Source organism: Peromyscus californicus, unplaced genomic scaffold, assembly GCF_007827085.1.
Source record: "Peromyscus californicus insignis strain IS unplaced genomic scaffold, ASM782708v3 Scaffold_1__1_contigs__length_55948999, whole genome shotgun sequence".
Lineage (NCBI taxonomy): Eukaryota > Metazoa > Chordata > Mammalia > Rodentia > Cricetidae > Peromyscus > Peromyscus californicus.
In genome coordinates this window covers 54,168,076-54,184,811 of record NW_026294492.1, presented here as the reverse complement: position 1 = coordinate 54,184,811, position 16,736 = coordinate 54,168,076, and the positions used below count along the sequence as shown (strand labels likewise).

The following is a 16,736-nucleotide window of genomic DNA, read 5'->3' as shown; positions in this document are numbered from 1 at the left end:
CTCCCCAGTGCTGGCATTAAAGGTGTGCGCCACCACACCTGGGCACCTTTTGGGTTTTTGGTACAGGATCTTACTGTGGTAGTCCAGGCTGGCCTTGGACCGACAGTGTTCTCCCTGCTTCAGCCTCTCAAGTTTTGGGGGTCAGGCAGGTGCTGCTGGCCTCTGTGGGACGTAATGGGTCATGTCCACTCTTGTCCCCAGTGGAAGGGCACCACGCAGCCCATGAAGTTGAACACTCGGCCATCCAATGGGCTCCTGCGGCACATCCTGCAGCAGGTGTACAACCACTCTGTAACCGACCCCGAGAAGCTCAACAACTACGAACCCTTCTCCCCGGAAGTGTACGGGGAGACCTCCTTCGACCTGGTTGCCCAGATGATCGACGAGATCAAGATGACCGAGGATGACCTGTTTGTAGACCTGGGCAGTGGTGAGTGTCTTGTAGCGTGACCCTCGAGCTGTCCTTGGCTCTCTCTGTGCAGCCACGGCTTCTCAGGGAGGACCTGGTTGAGCCACCAGTGCTCCTGCTCAGGACTTCTCCCCAGAGTCCGGGGCTGCCTGCATGGTTGGCTGTGGTTCTGATGGTGTCTCCTTTTTTTGGGGCAAGACTTAGTTAGGGTTTCAATTGCTGTGATGAAATACCATGACCTAAAGGGAGTTGGAGAGGAAAGGGTTTACCCGGCTCACACTTCCACATCACTGTTCGTCACTGAAGGAGTCAGGACAGGAACTCAAGCAGGGCAGGAACCCAGAGGCAGGAGCTGATGCAGAGGCCGTGGAGGGTGCTGCTGACTGGCTTGTTCCACATGTCTCAGCCTGCTTTCTTACAGAAGCCAGGACCAGCAGCCCAGGGATGGCCCCACCCACAGTGGGGCCATCAATCACTAATTATGAAAATATGCCAGGTGTGATGGTGCTCACCTTTAATCCCAGCCCTCGGGAGGCAGAGGCAGGTGGATCTCTGTGAGTTTGAGGCCAGACTGGTCTACAGAGAAACCCTGTTTTGAAAAACCAAAAAGACAAAAGACCGAGAGAGAGAGAGAGAGAGAGAGAGAGAGAGAGAGAGAGAGAGAGAGAGAGAGAGAGAGAGAGAGAGAGAGAGAAAGAAAATGCCCAATGCCCTAAGCCTGCCTGCAACCTGATCTTATGGGAGCGTTTCCTCAATAGAGGCTCCCTCCTCTCGGATGACTCCAGCTTGTGTCAAGTTGACAGAAAACTGCCCAGCACAGGGCTTATCTCCTGTACCTCATGGGGGGTGAGGTAGAGGCTGGAAAAGGCCCAGCTACTCCCTGCAACTCCTGTCAAAGCTGCTGGTCCAGTCCTGAAGGTCGAGCCTTCTGGGTCCCTGACCTTCCAGAGCCCTCCCCAAGGCACTGTAGCTTTGCCACTCACTCTCCACCAAACTGTGGAGGGGTGCCTCCTGGCCAGCCCCTGTGTCTCCTGAGGCCCTGTGTGTCTCCTGGCTTCTGCCCTGTGCTCCTGAGCTGCTTGTTAGTGGAAAATACTGCCCTGCAGACAGTCAGGTGGCGCGCGTGTGCCACCCAAAACGTGGAACTGTGCCGCCTGTGGAGGAGTTCATCTTCAGAGCCTTGACCCTCAGTGGCATGAAGCAGTGTGGCAGGCCTGGCTTCCCGGCACAGGGCCAGCAGGTGCCGCTCGCTGGGGTTTACAGCCTCTGAACTTCTCGCTTTGTTCTCCGTCCTCCAGCAGATCTGTTAGGTCAGGGCGCTCACTGGCCTGATGGCTATAGCTGTCTGTGCCACAGCAGGACCAGGGTGACTTAGGTGAAGACGTGCCTTTCTGGGAACTGCTGAGCCTTGTGCAGCCATCCCCAGGCAGAAACAGCCGGGCCCTGCCAAAGTGCCGAGGGGGAACAGGCAGGTTACAGCTTCACAGATGGCATTGTGGGTAGTGGAGTGGCACAGACACCTCTGCCGGGAGGTCTGTGCCTTTGATTGACCTCCTCTGATGCCAAGGGACATTGTCATGTGGCTGAGGCCACTGGGTCTCTGTGGAGGCCACACAGACTCTGACCTGTGTCTCTCTGGCTGAAGGTGTGGGGCAGGTTGTCCTTCAGGTTGCTGCTGCCACCAACTGCAAACATCACTACGGAGTGGAGAAAGCGGACATCCCAGCCAAGTACGCGGAGGTGAGCAGACACATGTGCACGCTGCTTCAGGCTTCTGTGTCTGGGCACGGCTCTTCCAGGCCAAGAGTTTCTGTGTTTGTGACACCCAGCACCTCCCAGCAGAGTGCCTGTGTCCCTGGCAGGCTCTGCAGACCTTCATGACGAGCATATCCTGCCGCTGGCAGAGCATGGCCACCTCCTCCTGGAGTTGAGAGGGCGCACGTTTCCTGTGGACGCCCCCGATCTGTTCCTCCCGGGGTGGGGTTCAGGCTCTTGCTGGAGCTGCAAAGGATGATCTTGGGCTCTGTTGGAGGGTTGGGAACCTATGACTCTACCATGGCCCCTGTGGGTGTCCCCCCCCGCCCCGTGTTCCACAGCAGTGTTGCTGTAGATAGCTCCCAGTGTGTTGTCCAGTGTGATCCTGCAGGGCCTGTGGACCCTCCACCGCCCCGGCCTCCCTGAGTGTATAACAGGCTGTGTGCTTTCTTTCCCTCAGACCATGGACCGAGAGTTCAGGAAGTGGATGAAATGGTATGGAAAAAAGCATGCAGAATACACAGTGAGTGCCATCGCTCCATGCCCGCGGCCTCCATCCCAGCCCAGCCCCTTTCCCCTCCTCTCTTGACCCCAGTCAGCCCTGACCAGTGACCATAGGCCCTCTGTGGCTACGGGCACAGGCTCTGGAGCTGACTGCAGAGCCCCATCTGAGCTCTGCTTTTCCTGCTCCCCTGGCCCGGGCCCCATCCCTAGACAACATATGCTGACCGTGGGCCGTGGCAGTAAGTGCTTAGCTCTGCTGAGCCAAGCCTTCCAGCCCGGCAGGTGCGCCCCGCTGAGCTGCACCCTCACTACAGCTTGTGGCACTAAGGGTTGGGCCCTTGGGTTCTTGATGTGGAGATCCCGTTAGGCCGTTCCGCGCGCTGGCCGGGAGGGGCAGTCTGCAGTGACTTTCTGTGGTGCCTGTGAGCTGTGGGCGCCAGACCACACTGGCCATGGCTCTGCCTTGCTCTGCGTCTGTCACCCTTCCTGCAATAAACCCAGCTCACGCCTGCTTTCTTGGTGGATGTCTCTTGAGGGTCTTGGAAATCTGTTAGGAGTGAGGCCCACCTGACACCTGTGTCTGGGACCCAGGAGATGGGTCCTGATTCCCAAGACTTGATTAACTGTGATGATGACTCTTCACACTTTGGTGGGGCCTGTTGGTTCCACACCCACGTAAAGTTCTCGACTCGGGGAACAGCTTTCAGGAAGACCCTGCCCGGTCCCAAGTGGCCTCCTGGTCGTTTATTTCCTCTTCTTTTTTCTCAGCTTGTCATTGTTGGATGACCTGGCCTGTGGTTTAAGGTGTGGTGTGGCTGGTGTTTGTCATGTTGGCTGGTGTCACTGTCAGGCCCAAGAGGCCTCAGGGCTAAGGCCACGGGCAGTTTTTGAGGGCTCAGTGACCATCAGAAGCAACCTGGCAGCAGGGATAGAGAAAGTGACTGTTAGCCGTTCTTGTGTCCACTCTGGCTTCCCACAGCCCCTTGAGTGACCGCCAGCCTTCAGGGGCACCTGCCTGGCCTGTGGCGCAGTGCCTCAGTGCCGCAGCTTTGATTAGCAGGTCATGAGCCCTGTCCTCTGCTGTTGAGAAGCACACAGGAGAAAAGCCAGGGGAGCCTAAGAACAGCTCAGAGGACTGACTCTTCCTGGCCCGGAACTGCCTAGTGCTGCCGCCGCCGCCAGCCAGCTCTGCTGATGTGCTCCCTCCAGTGGCTGAATGGAGTCTGGCAGTCCCTCCTCCCTTCTCCAAGGGCCCTAAGCAAGCCTGGGGCAGACTCACGCTCATCTCTGTTGGTGGTGCCTCCTGCTGTTCCCAGGCTTAGTGACCTCATGTGTTCCTGCCTTCCCATCACCCTGGCAGTGTGGCTGTATAGCTTTATACACAGTTCCTCTTCTCAGAGGGGTTTCTGGGCTTTGACCCCTGACCCTGGAAGAGAGTAGAGTAGTCTGTGACTCCTGAGATGCTGGCTGCAGCTGCCTAAGCCTCCCTATCACAGGCGGTGGTTGTGCCGAGGTGCGCCACGGGCAGGCAGTCCCGCTGAGGCGTGCCCGTGGGGCGTGTGTCTGAGGCTGTGTCCACAGACCTTAGCACCTCCGCTCTTGCACTCCAGACTGAGCTGATGGATTCTCGCACTGGCCCAGTCTGTGTCTGACCATGGCCTCTTGGGTCTCACCCATGGTGACCTTTTCTGGCCCTCCTCAGGCTTCCGTGGGGCCTGTTGTGTCAGTCTTTCCCACTGGCTTCGTGAGCCAGCTGCCGTGTGCTCCCCCCCCCCCCTTGCCTTTTCCATGTTGGTAGGTGTAGCTGTGACACTGTTGCTTGGGGGATGTGAACAAATGTGTCCCAGATAGGGAACCAACAAAGCCCAGCCTGGAGAACTCTGGAGTTTTACAGGGGTCACTCCCGGGACTGTGGGCGAGGCGTCACTTCCAGGAGCAGAAATGACCGAGAGAACTGCATCCCCAAGACCCACCCCAGCATGTGTGACGGCTCACAAAGCTGGGAACGTGGAGGGCACTGCACAGCCCACAGGCAGCAGGACAGGCTGGAGAGTGTCCTTTCCCGGTGGCTCCGTAGACCTGAGCCTCCCTCCCCAGCAGCTCGGCTGGTGTGACAGCGTCTCTCTCTCGGCAGTCCTTTCTGCTCCTGTTCCTGGGGCGGGAGGGCTCAGCATACCGCTCGGTTTCAGGGACTTCCTGTCTGAGGGGCCGCCGCAGGGCGGAGTGTATGGAGATTTCCTGCACAGCAGTAGACACCTTGCTTTAGGCCTGGGCTCCCATCCCGGGCCAGATGGCCAGGACTTGAGAGTCCCTGGCCACAGACACAGCACGGCTGCGTGGCTCCCCAGACTCGATGGCCTGGTTGGCCAGGTCAGCACTGGGGCCTGTGGTGGGAGGGCCGCCGCCGGCTCCACCCGTGACACAGCTGCAGGGGGAGGTCTGTCCTGGGCAGGGGGAGGTCAGGGCTAGCAGAGCTCCTCCTCGGAGTCTCAGAACACGCTCGCTGCAGGGTGTTTTCATCCACAGACGGAAGGAAACCCAGCAGCCCCGGAGCTTAAGGGTCCATGGCTTCTCTCCTAGCTCAGACTCCACACACAGCAGGGTGATGGAGGCATGGGCTCTGCTGCAGCTTAGCTTAGGGGAGAGCGGGAGCCCAGAGCCCAGGTGCTGCTAGGCCCAGGTGCTGCCCTGCATTTGGAGGACAGCTGAAGTCCCCATCCCCAGGCTAGGCTGGTGTACAGCAGAGCAGAGTCAGAGGTCGCTCAGGGGTAGATTGGATGAGAGGTGGGCCCTGGCCTGGGCTGGGCTTGGGCTCTTCAGACCCACAGGGCACTGGCCACCCCAGTCCAGGTCTGTCCACTGGAGGATGAAGGCTGTGTAGCTGCTCTTGGCAGGGGACAGCCTTGTCCTAGCGGGTTGGGGAGGTGGCCCTGTCATCCTGTCACTCCACACGTCATGGGGACTCCAGTGTGGGCCTCTACCGTTACCCATGGTCGGCATCCCTGTCTCCCCCCCTTCTCTGGTCCTCGTAATCCACTTCTGGTCAGTAGACTTGCCTGTGCTGGTGTCCTGCACCACGCGGCCTGTTGTGCATCGGATCTTTGCTCCTGTTCATTGCCAAGCAGCTTTCCAGCACATGGATGGACTATGCTATATGTCTGTCCATCTGTCCATGGATGTCTCTGCCTTTTGGGCTTTGTAAACAACTAAACAACCTCCCACCCCCATGATCTCCATGTGGAGCGGACTATTCTTTTCCTGGGGCTCATGCCTGTTGCCACAGCTGGTGGTGGGGGGGGGGGGGTCTGCAGAACTCAAAACCCAAATTGCTTGGGTCTCTGAGTGTCGTAGCTCCAGGTACTCAGGGTAAAAGCTGTTTCCACTGGGCGGTGATGGCACACACCTTTAATCCCAGGACTCCCTAGGCAGGAGGATCTCTGTGAGTTCAAGGCCAGCCTGGTCTACAGAGCGAGTTCCAGGACGGCCAGGGCTGCACAGTGAAACCCTGTCTCGGAAAAACGAGGAGAGACAAAAGAAAAAAAACCCTGTTTCCCTTTAACACACTCTGGCCTCAGTGACATCATTGTTGACAGAGTGAGGGCCGAGGGGCAGGCTGTAGCTGGGGCAGGCCACAGGTTGGGGTTGGATGTGCAGCAGACATGGAGTAATGCAAGCTGCATAGAGGCGACCTCTTCTTCAGGCACAGCCTTCATGGATGATGACAAGTGACAGGATGGTTGGTCCAGTGACTTCCTGGCCACAGTGATGCATTCATGTCTGTAGAGTCTGCAGATGGCCTGTGTGATGCTGCTTTTCTGGGGACACAGTCTAGCGTGCAGAGGGTTGGCTGGTCAAACAGATGGCACTGTGACTCCTCACCTGGACTGACACCATCCTCTTGTCTGTCCCGAGTGGGTTCTGCTTCCTGCTGGGGTTCAGGCCCTGCCCTCTGCAGAGCTGTCCACTGGCTGTCCACGGTCACCTCCCCACCCTGAGATCCAGCTCATTCCATGTCTCTCACAGCAGCTGCGGGGACTGGGTTTGAACCAAGCAAGCCTGTGAGTAAACGTGTTCCTTTCTTTCTTAGCTGGAACGAGGTGACTTCCTCTCAGAGGAGTGGAGGGAACGGATCGCCAACACGAGGTACGGCCGGCTGTGGGCTGTGCTGCTGGCTGTGCTGTGGCCTCTGATTCTGGCTCCCCAGATGTGGGTGGCTGTCGTGGAGGGTACTGCGGGGCTGCTGCTTCAAGAGTGTCAGCCCCTCCTCGGGGGGCTGGCCTGGCTGTGGTCTCACATGGGGTGCGGTAGCCCCTGTGCTGGTCCCCTTGAGTGTCCTGTGCTGTCCTCATCATGGGGTCGGGTCTATCAGGGGATCGAGGTGTTTACTCTTGGGGGTGGTGCCTGCCTGCCGCAATGCACCTGCCTGCCGCAATGCACCTGCCTGCTTGTCAGTGTATCCCTTTGCTCATGCCCTATGACTACCTTGTCTTCCGTGAGCAGTCCTCCCTAGACTCTGTGGCCAGGGAGTGCTTCCAGGAAGCCCGCTTTATTTCTTAAGTGCCAATATTCAAAATAGGCGCCTGGTGCTGGACTTAGCCCAGATCTTGCGGCCTCCTCGGAGGGGAATTTTGTGCCTGTCTCCTGCCCCTGCTCTCCTGCTTACTCTGCTCACCTCAGATGGGTGGGCGGGGGTGGGGGGCAGCACCTGGCAGGGACCGGCAGCAGTCTGTGTCCAGGCTGGGACTTGATGTGCACAGCCTCAGTTTTACTGAACTGAAACATTGTTTTGCAGTGTTATATTTGTGAATAACTTTGCCTTTGGTCCTGAGGTGGATCACCAGCTGAAGGAGCGATTCGCAAACATGAAGGAAGGTAACGCAGCCCTCCTGCCCACAGGCCTGGTGCCCCACCCTCTCCAGGGGAACATGCAGTCACATCATCATGGCGGGTAGTGCATGGAAGCCCTCCTTCCCCAGCTCCTGGGCTGCACAGCAGAAGTGCGGGCCCTGGTGCCCCCCGCGTGCCCTAGAGAGCCAGCAGAGGGGTTGACGGGCTGACCCAGCTCAGGAGCAGGCCCCTGCTCCAAGCACGCATCCCAGGGCTCTGCTCGGGAGTTTAGGCTGTACCGGCACGTGTGCTTGTGCCTTTCATGATGGAGAGCTTCAGAATGAAGGACTAGTAGAGCACACACCGCCCCTTGCGAAGAACTTTCCGGCTGCTTAGCCTGGTCTCCCCGCTCTGCAGCTGTTTGCTGTCACAGAGGTGATGAGTGTCTGCTGTGGGGCAGATCCTCAGCTCCCCGTGCTTTTAGAGTGAGTTACTTAGGGTGCGGGGGTGAACCCAGGGCCTTGTATGCTCAACAGACACTCCCCACTGGGCTTCACCCCACCTCCCTTTCATCCCTGTGCCCCCTCATTTGTGTTTTAGAGAAGGTCCCACTAGACAGGCTCTAGCCTAGACCCAGGCAGGTCTGAAACTCAGTTATATAGCCAAGCGCGGCCTTGAACTTTATTGCAGTGTCCACCACCACATTAGCTTCTTAGTGCTGCCTGTTTGGGGTCAGGCTGTGACTTGGTGAGTCCTCCAGTCCTCGGTTAGCGTGTCCTCCGTCTACTGCCTGTTTCCTCGGGGCTGGTACCCCCAGTGGTCAGATGGGCCAGGCTCTGGTGACAGCCAGCCCCAGCCTTGGGTGGCAGTGCTCTGCCCTCCCTGCCCCGTCCACCTGCTGACGGCTGCTGCAGTGTGGTCCATGTGCCCTCTGTGCAGTTGTGACAGACACCGTGGCCCAGGCAGCCTGTGTTAGGGAGGGTTTGTTCGCCTCCCACAGCTGATCCCATTCCGTCCCCAAAGGGCGGCAGGGCAGGCCTGCAGCAGCCTCTACTGCTGACTGGCTCAGGGTCAGCGCTCAGCTACGTTTCGTGCGCTGCTCATGACCACTTGCTGGGCCCTCCCACACCAGTCAGTCAGGACAGTGCCCATGACTTGCCTGCAGGCCTGTCTGCTGGAGGCGGTTTTTCTCAGTTGAGGTTCCCTTTTCCTAGAGGGCCCGAGTTGGTGTCAAGTTGACAAAAAATTATCTAGCAAAAGCACCCACTTGTGGGTGTTCATGGGCATCAAATTGTGCCTGTGGCCCTCTCCTGACCATGCTTTTCCCTTGGGCCTCTGCATGGTCGGTGGTGGCAGGTCATTTCCATCACTGCCCAGGGAAGCTCATAGGGTGCTAGCCCGACTGGCCTGTGGCCTTTCAGCTTTCCTGCACACTGGAGACATGGACCTGACCCTGCTGTGGCCGGGCCGGGCCTTTGCTGATGGACAGGACTCAGCAGGACTTGGAGTGGGGCTAGAGGCTGGTGCACAGATGTGTGTGTGTGCGTGCGTGCGTGCGTGCGTGCGTGCATGTGTGTGTGTGTGTGCTGAAAAGGGAGCCTCATTGTGTAGCTCAGGCTGTCCCAGAACAATGGGTACCTCAACTCCCCAAGTGCTAGGGTGACAGAATGCACCACTGTGCCAGGGGGAGTCTTAATCTTGATTTAGCTGTCACTGGCTGTGGGGGTCAGGCCTGGTCTAGCACCCATGAGGCTTAGAGCTCCTGGGCTGGCCTGGACTACAGAAGGAGTTCAAAGCCAGCCTGGGCTTGGTGACGGTCTGTCTCATTCTCCCTTCCCACCCCAACACTCTTCTTCCGTATGGAAAAGGATCTGCTCCATTCACAAGAGTCGGCCTGGGTTTTGAGGCAGGGTCTCTATGTTGCTCTGGCTGCTGTGGAACTCTTTATGTAGACCAGGCTAGACTACTTTCAGAGGTCTGCACATCCCTGCCTTGCCTGGGATTAAAGGTGGTGCCTCCAAACTAGACTACCATGTTTTAAGGTTGTTCCTTGTGGCTGTCCCGGATTTGAATCTTTGTGTGGTTTGGCAAGGCTCTTCTTGCCTTTGGGACTTGGTTCTGATCCCTGTCCCAGTCAGCAGCCAGTCAGATTCTCCGCTCTGTTCTGTGGTTCTTTCTCTGTTGTCTCTTTGAAACCGTGGTCTCGCTGCGTAGCCCAGTTTGTCTTCAGACTCATGACAGTCCTCTCTGGGCTGCCGGAATACCGGGGTGACCACTGAGCCTCCGTGCCTGTGGGGCCCCTCCCAGTGCCTTTCTGAGGGAACGCTGCAGGCAGGCCCGTCTGCCCGGCCCCTCCTTCCTGTGCCTGTGGTGGTTCTGGGCCCCACTACAGCTCTTCTACCAGGCACCCAGTTGTCACCACAGTGCAGGGTCAGGCGAGCACCAGAGGTCTTGTGAGAATGCCTGGCATCTTGTGGGCACAGGCACTGTGCACGTGTCCATGCCCAACTCATGCCTGTGTGTGCCTCTGTGGGTTTTTCCACATATGGCAGTGATGGGCTTCTGTGTTGCAGGTGGCAGAATCGTCTCCTCAAAGCCCTTTGCCCCTCTGAACTTCAGGATCAACAGCAGGAACTTGAGTGGTAAGCTCCGCGCTCAGCCCAGCAGTGAGGGTCCTCAGCTAGTTGCTTCCCAGCCTCTGTCCACCGCGTGTCACACACGTCCCCTTGTGGACATGGTGCTGCAGAGGTGGCCAGCCCTTGGGGGCCTCCCTGGCCTGGGTGCCTGGCTGTCTGCACCCTCGCCCTGATGTGGCTGCTCTCGAAGCCTGACCCCATTCACGTTCCTGACAGGCCCCAGATTATTCCTCCCCTGTGTCAGCTAGGCAGCCTTTGGGGGTGCTGTGGAGGCTGGTGTGGGGTGCAGGCCTCCTGCGCAGTCCTGACGCTGCTCCTCCACAGACATCGGCACCATCATGCGTGTGGTGGAGCTGTCGCCCCTGAAGGGCTCCGTGTCGTGGACTGGGAAGCCCGTCTCCTACTACCTGCACACTATCGACCGCACCATAGTGAGTGCCCCCAGCAGCGCAGCGTGGCACCCTCCAGAGGGGGAGAGTCCCAGCCATGCCCCCGGCAGTTCTGGGTCTCAGCCCTTGGTCTCCCTGATGAATGAGTGCCCAGAGCAGTTTTGGCATCGTATCCGGAGGCCTCTGGTCTCTGTCATCCCTTCCCTCCTTGTCCCCCAGCCTTCCCCAGGTGTGTGCTGGCCTCTTCCTCATGGTCCCCTCATGGCCTCCCCTCCTTGCCAGAGCCTTCCACGTGCAGTCCTAGCTCTGTTCTCATCTGTCCCTAAGGCCGTGTGTCGGCAGTCCTGCTTTTTGTTCTCTGGGCTACCTGGGTCAGCCGAGAGCCTTCCTGCTGTGGGCAGAGGGCCCTCAAGACTCCTGAGCTGAGGCATGCATTTCCTCTGTATGGCCAGTGCAGCAGCCGGTGTCCCCCCGGGCGGTCCTGTCCTTGGTCCTTAGCAGTCATTTGAGATGGAGGATAACTGCCTTGGGCTGTGTATTTGCTCCAGCTGTGCTGCCTTTGGTGTCCGCTGGTGTGCCTGGCAGCTCTGTGGGACACATCATCTGTGTGCGGCTGCCCGTGTCCGTGCTCAGGGCTCACTTCTAACAAAACTTTTTCCTCTTCTCTTTAGCTTGAAAACTATTTTTCTAGTCTGAAAAATCCAAAACTCAGGGTAAGTTTGCATCTCTCCCAACTGTGACATTCATGAGGGTCATGGTGACTGGCTGAATGTGTGCTGGTGGTATGTGTGACCAAGGTACCCAGGCCCAACCAAGGGTTCTTTCTGCCTCCCTCAGCTCTATGGTAGGTTTAGTGTCCATCTTGTGTGGATGATGGTCCTGCAGAGGGCCAGTTGCCAACAGGTCCGTTGTCACACCGTGCTGTGCGCCCTCATTCCAGCGCTGTGCACAGACAGTTGAGGGTGCCTGTCTCTAGCACCCTGGAAGGCTAGGCAGTCTGCTCCATGGCAGGCACATCTGCTGGGCGTTAGCTTGTCTGTCCCAGAGACATATAGAGCTGGGCTACCAGGCGACTTTCCCTGGGGAGGCGTGAGTAAACGTCTGTTCACTCCGCATGGTCACTAATGGCAGAGTACCAAGTTCTCCCTGCTGGTGCTTGGTGAAGTGGTGGGCTGACGGGGTTACAGGTGTGTAGACAGTTTACAGTTAGCTACACACCACCAAGGAGGGCATCCTGCCCAGCATGCCAGATTGTGAACAGTGTGTAGTCTCAGCAGGCGGCTGAGTTCCCCCACCCCTCACTCCATGCAAGTGTGCACCTCGGGAAGGTCAGCCCAGCTACTGGGTTCAAGTCAGCAGTGGTTATGCTGTGCCAAGAGGACATAGGCCCTAACATGGGGCTTGACTTTGCCTAGCCCTGTAGGGCGCTAGCCATGCTGCCGAGCGGGGCCGTCGGGTCTCCATGCTGGCTGGCATGTCCCACGTGCTCTCGTTGCCACGTGGTTCTGCAGCTGCCAGAGCAGGGGCAGCCTTGGGCTGCAGCACCGTGGCAGGCTCGTGCCTTCCCTGTTAGGGGCTGTGGCCCAGGTCAGTGTCTGTGTGTGGACGTTTGAGCCGTTGGTTCTGGGTGGAGCCGGAGCCTGCGGCACACCCTGGACACGTGCCCCCGCGTCCCTGCAGGAGGAGCAGGAGGCCGCGCGTCGACGGCAGCAGCGGGAGAGCAAGAGCAGCGCCACCACCCCCACCAAGGTCCCGGAGAGCAAGGCTGCTGCCACCGAGGCCCCTGCGGTGAGAGGCCGTCCCTGCACACGCCTGGTAGACGGGGCCCAGAGGTGCGTCCCTGCGGTCACTCCTGCTGTGGCCCTCACTGCCTGCCTGTGTCCCCCAGGACTCTGGTGCTGAGGAAGAAAAGTCAGGTGTGGCCACTGTCAAAAAGCCATCTCCCTCCAAAGCCCGGAAGAAGAAGCTGAGCAAGAAAGGCAGGAAGATGGCTGGCCGGAAGCGCGGGCGGCCCAAGAAAATGAGTGCTGCGAATGCTGAGCGCAAGTCCAAGAAGAGCCAAAGCACACTGGACCTCCTGCGCTCCCCGCCCGCAGCCCCGCCCCCTGCCTCACCCCAGGGTGAGCCTCTTTCTCTCCTGCCCTCCGGAGTCCCCGTCCGAGTGGGTCTGGGCTCCTGCCCTCTGCCCTCCGGAGTCCCCGTCCGAGTGGGTCTGGGCTCCTGCCCTCCGGAGCCCCCGTCCGAGTTGTTCTGGGTTCCTGCACACTGGAGTCTGCATCTGGACTCTGTGCCATGGACTAGGCTTGTGACTCCACACCAGGTGTTGGGTGGGAATCGGGATCCCATGGCTATGTCAGGCCTCAGATTTGCCAAGCTGAGGCCTTTGTTGCCTGTAGTAGTATATATAGGACCATGGTTGGTGACTGATGGGAACCCTCTCTCCTGCAGATGCGTACAGGGCACCTCATAGCCCATTCTACCAGCTACCTCCGAGCACGCAGCTCCACTCCCCGAATCCGCTGCTGGTGGCACCCACCCCGCCTGCATTACAGAAACTTTTAGGTGGGTTATGGCTCTGATCTTGAAGCAGTTCTTGGGAGCTGTGTATGTGGTGGGGCCCCAGTCAAGCCTGCTGGATGGTGTGGGAGAGACTTATGTTGCCCTGTGAATGGCTGAGAGTGACTCAGCTCACCTCAGGGACCCTGTGCCATATCTGGGGACATGTGTGGCCGTCAGTGCTGGAGGAACCTGGTGGAGAATAACTCACTCCACAGGAAATGCTGGCAAGTCCCTTACTTGAGGGAGGGATCTGCTTTTGGGGTGTAGGGCATAAGAAAGAGGGGGAGTCACAGGAAGGGGTGGCCCTCCAGCAGGCCAAGCCCTAGGTAGCTCCACGTGTCTGCCGGCCACCACTCCTGCTCGCTCAGGGAAGGGTGTTGGTATCAGCCCTGGTCACACGCTGTGCTGTGCCCCTCCAGAGTCCTTCAAAATCCAGTACCTGCAGTTCCTGGCGTACACGAAGACCCCACAGTACAAGGCCAACCTGCAGCAGCTGCTGGACCAGGAGAAGGTGGGTGAGCTCTGCCTCAGGGTCAGTAGTTGTTCCGCTTCCCGGGGGCTCTGAGGTCACCTGCTTCTGTCCTCGCTCGCAGGAGAAGAACACGCAGCTGCTGGGCACTGCCCAGCAGCTCTTCGGGCATTGCCAGGCCCAGAAGGAGGAGATCCACAGACTGTTCCAGCAGAAGCTGGATGAGGTGACTTCCCTTGTCCTTATTATGGAAGTACTGACATGGGATGGCTAGCCACCATGTGACCCCGTCTGTACCCTGGTCAGGGCCACAGGGTGGTTATCGTCCCCTTGTTCCCTGTGCACTGGGATTCCACTCACCCTGCTTTGTCCTCTCCATCCCCAGTTGGGCGTGAAGGCGCTGACCTACAATGACCTCATTCAGGCCCAGAAGGAGATCTCCGCCCACAACCAGCAGCTGCGGGAGCAGTCGGAGCAGCTGGAGAAGGACAACAGCGAGCTGCGGAGCCAGAGCCTGCGGCTGGTGTGTGCGTGTGTGCGCGTGTGTGCGCGCGTGTGTGTGTGCGTGCGTGCGTGTGTGTGCGCAGGCAGGGTGGAGGGCGGGATCTCCCACTCTGGAGCCAGAGGTGTGTTGACTTAGTTCCCAGGCGTTGGACTTGGGTCTGTTCCTCCACACTCTTGCTGGGCTCAGCAAGGATCAGCCTGTACCTGATCACACCAGGGCCTCTGTACTGTGTCCCACAAGCCTTTCTCACCTTGCTGTGTGTGACACACCGTGTGCCACAACTGTAGCCTGGCTCTAGCGCACTGCCCAAAGAGACTGGCTCTCCTGCCTTCAGCTGCTGAGACTCTGGTCTGTGCCCACAGCTCAGGGCCCGGTGCGAGGAGCTGAGGCTGGACTGGTCCACATTGTCTCTGGAGAACCTGCGGAAAGAGAAGCAGGCCCTGCGGAGCCAGATCTCGGAGAAGCAGAGACACTGCCTGGAGCTGCAGGTGGGCAGTCCATCTGTGTTGAGGGCAGCAGGGGTGGGTGGGGCCTCACAGAGCCGCCTCGGCTCCCCTTGACACGCCCCTGCTGCCGGGTGGAGCCCAGGCTGCTCTGATGGCGCCTCCCGTCGTGTAGATCAGCATCGTGGAGCTGGAGAAGAGCCAGCGGCAGCAGGAGCTCCTGCAGTTGAAGTCCTGTGTGCCACCCGACGATGCTCTGTCCCTGCATCTGCGTGGCAAGGGTGCCCTGGGCCGCGAGCTGGAGGCCGATGCTGGGCGCTTGCGTCTTGAGCTGGACTGTGCCAAGATCTCCCTGCCGCACCTCAGCAGCATGAGCCCCGAGCTCTCCATGAATGGCCATGCCGCCAGCTACGAGCTCTGCAGTACAGCTAGTCGGCCCTCGTCCAAACAGAACACCCCCCAGTACCTGGCCTCCCCCTTGGACCAGGAGGTCGTACCCTGCACCCCCAGCCACAGTGGCCGGCCTCGGCTAGAAAAGTTGTCTGGCCTGGCTTTGCCAGACTATACCCGGTTGTCACCTGCAAAGATTGTGTTGAGGCGGCACCTGAGCCAGGACCACACCGGGTCTAGCAGAGCGGCTGCCAGTGAGCCGCACCCCCGGTGAGCACGGGCATGTAGGGCTCTGCTTCTGTCTTCTGCCCCGGGACTGTCGGGCACGGGCTGCTTGCTGTGAACCCAGTTAGCGTGACTGGCCTCTCCTTGCAGGGCGGAGCACACCAAGGAAAGCACCCTTCCCTACCAGAGCCCCGGCTTGTCCAGCAGCATGAAGCTCAGCCCCCAGGACCCACTGCCTGCCTCCCCGGCGACCTCGCCGCTCACCTCAGAGAAGGGCAGTGAGAAGGTGAGAGCCGAGTGAAGGAAGCCCCCTGAGTGTGTGAGGGCTGGCTGGGCAGCTGCAGCACTCCACAGAGCCTTCGCATCTCTAGCTTGTATGGGCCTTAGTTTGGGGACCTGGGGAGGAGACTGGGGACTGGCATCCACAGGCCTTAGGAAGGGGTTCGGAAGCGGGTGTGTCAGCCTTCCATGGGTCCTTGGAGGACTCAGATGCTTACATGCTGGAGTGGGGTCAAGGGGGTTGGGGCCTCCACTGTATGTACAGAGATGGAGAGGAGTTGGGGAGGCCAGGCAACCCACGGTGACAGGTCTCAGAAACAAGGAGTGTCCCGAGGATGGCTTCTGCAGCTGAGCTCCCATCCAGGCGGGGATTAACGCATGGCCGTCTGTTGGCAGGGTGGGAAGGAGCGTGCCTACAGCAGCCATGGGGAGACCATCACCAGCCTGCCTGTCAGCATTCCACTCAGCACGGTGCAGCCCAACAAGCTGCCCGTCAGCATCCCACTGGCTAGCGTGGTGCTGCCCAGCCGCGCCGAGAGGGCGGTGAGTGTGCTGGGCCAGGTGGCGGTGGCGGTGGTGGTGGTGGCGGTGGCTGTGCTGCCTGTGGTGGGCCTCCAGCCTCGGTCTTGATGTCTTCTGTCGGATGCTGTAGAGCTGGAGCTGCCATGGAGGTGGGCTCGGGTGTGCTTTGTAAGAGCAGAGCAGAGTCGAAATGGGAACGCCCACTCCGGGAGGGTTTCATCCGCTCAAGCCATAGTGGCAGGCCTGGCCCTGGGCTTTGCCCTGATGTCCGGGTCCTGGAAGAGCTGCTGTTCACAGAGCGCAGGCTGGGTAGACAGTGAAGCCTTGCCTTCCTTTTGCTTTTATTTAGGCCAGGGTCTTGTCTGACACAGGCTGGCCTTGATTGATATCTGACCACCTTGCCCTGTGCCCGTCCTACCCTTTGTTCCCTGAATATGACCTGGCCTTTCTGCTTGGACTCTGAGGCCTAGCCCAGCTCTGCCCTCCGGGTCCTCCCTGCTCTGCCCGCAGCCCTCCTGCCCAGCTCTGTCTCTTGGGGCCTGCTGCTCCCACCCTTGCCCTAACTAGGCAGGTTTTCTCTTACAGAGGAGCACTCCCAGCCCTGGGCCACAGCCCCGAGACTCCTCATCCACACTTGAAAAGCAGATTGGTGCTTCTGCCCACGGTGCAGGAGGCAGCGCAGGAGGGAGCAGGAGCCTCGCCCTGGCGCCCACAGGTGACCCCCCCAATCCCACCCCAGGGGGGGCTCTCCCTGCTAGGTGCCGTGTTCCCTGAGAAGATCCCACTGTGGGACAGAAATCGGGGCTGAGGCCACCCAACAGGTA

At 59.4% G+C, this 16,736-nt stretch overlaps 1 protein-coding gene across 8 annotated transcripts in view; it reads left to right on the top strand.

The window, feature by feature from the left end:
* The window catches only part of Dot1l (DOT1 like histone lysine methyltransferase), a 42,825-nt gene that overhangs the window by 18,812 nt on the left and 7,277 nt on the right, over positions 1 to 16,736 (top strand). For 7 of the 8 annotated variants that reach the window (XR_008220320.1, XR_008220321.1, XR_008220322.1 and 4 more), the window contains exons 5-23: positions 202 to 430; positions 2,055 to 2,149; positions 2,625 to 2,687; positions 6,756 to 6,811; positions 7,461 to 7,540; positions 10,069 to 10,137; positions 10,456 to 10,562; positions 11,192 to 11,233; positions 12,201 to 12,308; positions 12,409 to 12,640; positions 12,969 to 13,082; positions 13,499 to 13,590; positions 13,673 to 13,774; positions 13,934 to 14,071; positions 14,416 to 14,541; positions 14,672 to 15,156; positions 15,262 to 15,397; positions 15,787 to 15,933; positions 16,498 to 16,627. Coding sequence is in view for 5 of the 8 variants with exons in the window: in XM_052747089.1 (XP_052603049.1) it covers positions 202 to 430; positions 2,055 to 2,149; positions 2,625 to 2,687; positions 6,756 to 6,811; positions 7,461 to 7,540; positions 10,069 to 10,137; positions 10,456 to 10,562; positions 11,192 to 11,233; positions 12,201 to 12,308; positions 12,409 to 12,640; positions 12,969 to 13,082; positions 13,499 to 13,590; positions 13,673 to 13,774; positions 13,934 to 14,071; positions 14,416 to 14,541; positions 14,672 to 15,156; positions 15,262 to 15,397; positions 15,787 to 15,933; positions 16,498 to 16,627 (2,551 nt within the window). In the remaining 3 variants the exon portion in view is untranslated. Of the gene's footprint in view, positions 1 to 201; positions 431 to 2,054; positions 2,150 to 2,624; positions 2,688 to 6,755; positions 6,812 to 7,460; positions 7,541 to 10,068; positions 10,138 to 10,455; positions 10,563 to 11,191; positions 11,234 to 12,200; positions 12,309 to 12,408; positions 12,641 to 12,968; positions 13,083 to 13,498; positions 13,591 to 13,672; positions 13,775 to 13,933; positions 14,072 to 14,415; positions 14,542 to 14,671; positions 15,157 to 15,261; positions 15,398 to 15,786; positions 15,934 to 16,497; positions 16,628 to 16,736 lie in introns of those variants that run through there. The other variant, XM_052747091.1, reaches the window with a different exon arrangement.